The sequence below is a fragment of the Marmota marmota genome, unplaced genomic scaffold (assembly GCF_001458135.2).
Source record: "Marmota marmota marmota unplaced genomic scaffold, marMar, whole genome shotgun sequence".
Classification (NCBI taxonomy): domain Eukaryota; kingdom Metazoa; phylum Chordata; class Mammalia; order Rodentia; family Sciuridae; genus Marmota; species Marmota marmota.
The window spans coordinates 60,649,216-60,655,329 of NW_025999900.1; the positions used below are offsets into that span (position 1 = coordinate 60,649,216).

Here is a 6,114-nt window from a genome sequence, read left to right on the forward strand (position 1 = left end):
GAGTTACTTCAAAAATCTCTTTCTCCAAATGAATGTAAAATTATTTGCACTTTTCCTATTTTTTAATTGTTTCCTTTACTTAATGTGCCCTTCTTGCCTGTCTGTCCATTTTTCCTCCTGCCTCAGCCTCCCTGGTTGCTAGAACTGCAGGTGTGAACCACCCCACCCAGCCCAAATCCTGACTTTTCTATCAGGATATTTCAAAAGTTACAGCTCATGTGACCTTGATTCCATCCCCTTGTGTAGTTCTTTGTAAATGTCTCCGGCATGCAGAATGATACCTAGCACATTCTAGGTACTAAATAAATATTCATCACTTCTGCTACATTGCTATCTCCCTCATTCTAGGGAAGGCCGAAACAGCTTATTTGGAACAGCTATAGGCCAAAATCACAAAGGTTTAATGTCCACCTGTTTCTTTTTCAATATTTTCTGAGATGCCTGGCAAAGGACAGTATGAGCTGAAGTTCCCATTCTTTAATTCATAAAGCACACCTTGCTTAGCATTTGGATGGCCATCTTAAGTGACAGCCACCATTTTAAGGAAAAGTTTCACTTTCCCGCCCAAGGGCATTTCTGAGAAAGGCTCACCACTCCCTCACACCAACCCAACCCTAACCACCTGCAGCAGGACCTGCTGGTCTCTGATTCCTGAGCTTGCCCTATAAAAGTCCTGGATCCCAACCCTGTTTTGCCTCTCTCCACTATAGAGATGGCCTTTATTTGTCACTCTGACAAATAAACTCTTGTGCGCAGCTCTTTGATTTCTCACATACCCATCTCTCGTTCCTTGCTTTCCCTTCATTCTGGTGCTGAAACCCGGGATCGGGTTCCCCAGTGTGCCCACTCCCCTCTTCGAGGGTCAGGCCCCAATCCAGATTCCATCAGGAGACCAGGCCCCCCATTCTGCCAAATGTCCTCTCCACACCCACCACTGGACATTGCAGATAAGACCCCTGTTCTCTAGTTGACCTAAACGACCTACAGGTCCTGGGACTCCCACGGTTACTGTATGGTCAGGGATATCCCCAGCCACAGCTTCCACAGCTTCCACAGCTACGGCTGATCCCTACTGTTGACCGGGTCTATAGGTGGCCTTTTATTTGAGTTCTGGGTTTTAAGAAAAAACCACCAGGGTGACTGGGAGTTAATCCTGGTGAGATGATCTCTCAGCCTTGGGTTAATCTCTATGGGCTTCTGCCCCTTCTACATAGTCCTCGCTGGGTGTCCAAGTGCCTCTACAGGGTCCTGCCCCAATGCTTACCCACCGGTGGTGACAACCCCCTGAGTGTAACCCTCCTCTTGACTAGGTGATACTAGAGACTGGGGGACACCCCACCTCTAAAATCACCATGGGCAGCTCCTCATCCATTCCCTCCCATAGTCCCCCAGGCTGCCTCCTTGCTAACCTAGGGTCTCTCTCACCCTGGACCTAAACCCCCCAAAACTTATCCGCTTGTGCAATCAGATCTGGCCTCAAGATCCTTTGGACAATGTGGCCACTTAATGGCACTCTAGATCCCAATATTACCAGAGGCCTTTTCAACTATGTGAGCGTTCTGGAAAATGGAAAGAGATATCCTATGTTCAGGTCTTCTCCTCTCTGCATTCCAAGCTCTCTCTCTGCAACTCCTGCACAAGTCCTCTGAGCTCCCACCTCCCCTAAGTCTGCTTCCAAAGGGACAGAAGATCCTACCCAGGACTCCTTCTCCTTCGACCCAGTGGATGAATCCCTGCCATACCACAATTCTCTTTCTAATGAAGCCTCCGGGCCACTGTCCCCTGGGCCCCTCCGACCTTCTGTCCTCCTACCACACGTTCATGGGCTGCCGCTGCCCAGCCTGCATCTCTGTGTCCTCTACTCGAGGTGGCTGGGTAGATGGTGTAATCCAGGTTCAGGTGCCTTTCTCTTTGTCAAATCTTTCACAATAGAAAAGCAGCTGGGGTCCGATACTTCATGTCCCACTTCAAGTACATATATCAAAGAGTTTCAGCATCTGACCCCATCACGATTTGACCTTCCCTGATGTCCATATGATCTTGTCTAACACCCTCCTGCCCGAGGAGCACAGTGAGTTTGGGAGCAAGCTAGAAATTATGCTGATGGGGTACATCAGACCTCGGCTGCCATCCAATCGGCACTGACGTGATCCCAATCAGGACCCCAGTGGGATTATAATTTGCCTGGAGAAGTAACTAGTAGAAACCAATTCATTACTCGCCGCCCCACCAGCTTCTACTTGCCACTAAAGCTCTGGATTCTCCAGAGACCCTACTTCTAGACAAACAAGGGACCCAGAACCCTCCTCCCTGCTTCTATGGGCACAGTACATTGTAAAGCCCTGGGCAGCAATGCCCCTGGCCAAGGCCACACTGAAGCTAACACTGAAATACAAAGGGCAGACTCAGCAGGCTGGATAAGAGGCCTAAGACCAAAAAAAAAAAAAAAGTCAATTTAAATTTTCCCTTGGCTACAACACAGAATGACTTCAAAATTTTCTCCCTCTCCCCCCTCCCTATCTCTTTCTCTCATATCACTTTAATGAAGTAATTAATGGTCATATCATTTTTTTCCTAGGACTAACTAACACTTCATTTGGCTCAGAGACCAATTTACAAAGTTGGCTCTTATAAGGTCCTTGCTTAGCATCTGGATGGCCATCTTAAGTGACAACCACCATTTTAAGGAAAAAGTTTCACTTTCCCGCCCAGGGGCATTTCTGAGAAAGGCTCACCACTCCCTCATACCAACCCAACCCCTAACCACCAGCAGCTGGGCTCTGATTCCTCAGCCTGCCCCATGAAAGTCCTGGAACCCAAGCCTGTTTTGCCTATAGAAAGATGGCCTTTATTTGTCAGCAATGACAAATAATAAACTCTCCTGTGTATGTCTGCCTGGTCTCCGCCTTTCATTTCTTACTTACCTGTCTCTCATTTCTTGATTTCCCTTCAGCTCTTAATCTAATAAGTTTTAAAAGTGATAAGGCCTTTACTCATTTATTCTGTGTACTGTCTTGTCTATGTGTGTGTATCAAAACCAACATATAGAGCACTCATAAACTAAAATTTAAAAATGGATCAAAAAAAATCTCTAGCCAAACTATAAACCAGCTTTTGTTACAGGAATACCACCAATCCCTCACCAAAATTGGGCCGCCAGGGACTGCATTCCACCACCACTCAGACAATTCTCCTCTCTAGCGACAAAAGTTAACCTAGATCTTGGCCCAGCACCAAGACTCTTGACCTTCCCATCCCTTCCGCTGGGCAAGCTCACTCTCAGGTCTTGGTTCTCAGCTCTTCAGCAGAGCTCACAAAAGCCCTGGCCAGGCAACCAAGACTCTCTATGGGCCAAGCCCGGGACTAGGGAAGATTGGGTGATGACTCCCTTCTCTCAGTCCCCAAAAGGCTTCAGCCCTGGGGCTAGTGAATTGGGTGGTGACCACCCCTTTCAATGCTGTCCCCTCTCTCACTCTGGGTTGTCCTAGAGCAGGAGACATCTTCCTCTAGCCACTCTAGCACTCCAACTCACCATGGGGAACTCCCAATATAGAATCCCACCTGACTCACCTCTCGGCTGCCCCCTCCATTTGGCTTCTGACTAATTCAACTTTCCACTCAGTCATAGCCATTCTATGACTTGGACAATGGTCACCTACATCCTGTGCCCCTAATGAGAGATTCAAATGCCGCCCCTTCCCAGCATGTAGAAGTTATAGAAGACTGACCTACATCCCTGTTTCCTAAGGGGCCCAATAAAAAACAAAAAAGTGGGGGAATACAAGATCCTTGCTTAGCATCTGGAAGGACATCTTAAGTGACAGTCACCATTTTTTTTTGACTGGTTGTAGGAAGCACCCTACATCCTACAACACTTTATTAAGACCTTATTGCTTATGCAGTTAAAAGAGACATTGATTAAGCTAACAGTCACCATTTTAAGGGAAAAGTTTCGCTTTCCCACTCCCTCATACCAATCCAACCCCTAACCACCTGCAGTAAGACCCACTGGGCTCTGATTCCTGAGCCTGCCCCATAAAAGTCCTGGAACCAAGCCTGTTTTGCCTCTTTCCACTATAGAGAGATGGCCTTTATTTGACAGCTCTGACAAATAAACTCTCCTGTTTATGTCTGCCTGGTCTCTGTCTTTCATTTCTTGCTTACCTGTCTCTTGTTCCTCACTTGCCTTTCAACACCTTCAGACACATTATTATGAGCAACTTCAGTATCAAGGATTTAAGACTCTTTACTTTTTCCTGCAAATGTCCAATGGATGGTTAAAAGCAGGATTAAAGACTTGGCATCTCTGCCTGCATTTTGCATTCATCTTCTTTGCTCTGAGTCACCTTGGATTCCAGAAACAAGGTCTGATAGGATAATGATCATGTGATGAGTCAACCTTACCACCAGCTCCCCACCAGGCAACAGCACTTTCTCCTCTGGGACAAGGCCCTGCCTGCCCAATCCTGAGATAATGACCTGGTCAAGATCACCTGTTTGGGCAGCTTATGAAATCCCGCCAGCTATGCAGACCCCCCTCACCATTGCCCCTATTCCCCTATAAAACATCAAAGTCATTCTCAGTCTCTGGGCTAAGGGCCTTTGTTTTCTCAGTACAGTCATGCTTTAAAGAGTTAAAGGTCCTTTCATGTTTTTCAATGTTACCTTTTCTTTTTGGTTTTTGGGGCAAATAGACCTCATTTGACAGTTCCCCAGTCAGGACCCTGGGCTAGGACTTCACTGACCACTTTTTTTGAAAAAAAAAAAATATATTTTTAGTTGTAGATGGACACAATACTTTTGTTTATTTAGTTTTATGTGGTGCTGGGGATCAAACCTAGGGCCTCACACCTTAGGCTCTTCCACTGAGCTACAATCCCAGCACTCCATTGACCACTTTTAAGACTGAAGCCTTAATAGGTTATGGATTTCTCTGAATCTCACATCCTCAGCTTTTTTGGAGATGCCAGCCCCCCAGGTGAGATTAATTTTAATACCATTTTCTTTAATGCAACAGAACCAGAACATTATTTCAACATGCAACCAATATAAAGTAATTGATTGCAGTATTTCACATTATTAATTTGTGCTAAAATCTCCGAAATCCGTGTGTATTTTGCATTTACAGCTCATATTAAATGGAATAGCCTCCTTTCATGTGGTTAACAGCCAAATGTGGCATACAGATTTACAGCCTGTGCTTTTCTCATTCTGAATCATTAGTTCTAGAAGGAAAATAAGTCCTTTGTCAGATCTTCTGAGGATTTATAAGTGCATATAAAAATATTTAGAGTTTTGAAACTTCAGGCTAACGCTTTCCCCTACTCATTTGACCCCCACCCTACCCCTATTAACTTGTGCAACACTTTGGAATGTCCATTCTAATTTACAGAGGGAAAGAGCTTCAGAGTGCAGGGGCTGCCTCAGGCACCTTTTCAAGCTTTTACCGGTGACAAGGCAGAAGGTCGAATTCTAGGTCCCACCACAAAGAGATTAAGGGCTGGAAACACAGCCTGGGGGGAAATTCGGCTCAAAACAGCCTTTGCTAAAATCTCAGTAGTTACCGACAGCTTTATCAAGTAGCTCGTGTTGCAGAACTGGCTGTCATCACAGTCCGATCTAGCAAAACTTATCCACTCAATAAATATCTGCGGAAAGCCTGCAGACAGACGTCAGGAACATCAGTGGACCAGACGGACGAGGGGCTCCGTCGGCGGAAGGCATACCCAGGAGAGACCAAGTCCTAGCAACGCTGTGGCGCGCCGAGCCAGGCTCCGAGCTAAACACCTCTCTGGCTTCACCGCATAAAGCCTCGGTTACCCTATGAAGTAAGCATGACTCCTACCTTCGGTAAACTACGGTGCGGTTGAGCAAGTTGTCATAACCCACGGCTGCGACCCACCCGCGCCCCCGAGCAGCACATGGTTCACGCGCCAGCGCCTCAGGAGGCGAGAAGGGCGGGTCCGCACGGTGCACCGGAAGCGGCGCCTCGGAGGCCGGGGGTCGCTGCGGAACCTTCCCGCGCCATCGGAACCGCGTCGCCCCCATTCGGCCACGACGGTATCCTCGCCTAAGGGCAGACTGCCGTCCGGAGCCTCCGACACCGCGCCGTCC

At 47.3% G+C, this 6,114-nt stretch overlaps 1 protein-coding gene across 4 annotated transcripts in view; it reads left to right on the plus strand.

Moving 5' to 3' along the window:
* Nucleotides 1–5,808: 5,808 nt before the first annotated feature.
* The window catches only part of Papola (poly(A) polymerase alpha), a 61,827-nt gene continuing 61,521 nt past the window's right edge, over nucleotides 5,809–6,114 (plus strand). For all 4 annotated transcript variants that reach the window (XM_048799296.1, XM_048799298.1, XM_048799297.1 and 1 more), the window contains exon 1: nucleotides 5,809–5,828. In XM_048799296.1, coding sequence (XP_048655253.1) covers nucleotides 5,824–5,828 — 5 coding nt within the window. In that variant the 5' untranslated portion in view covers nucleotides 5,809–5,823. The remainder of the gene's footprint in view (nucleotides 5,829–6,114) is intronic.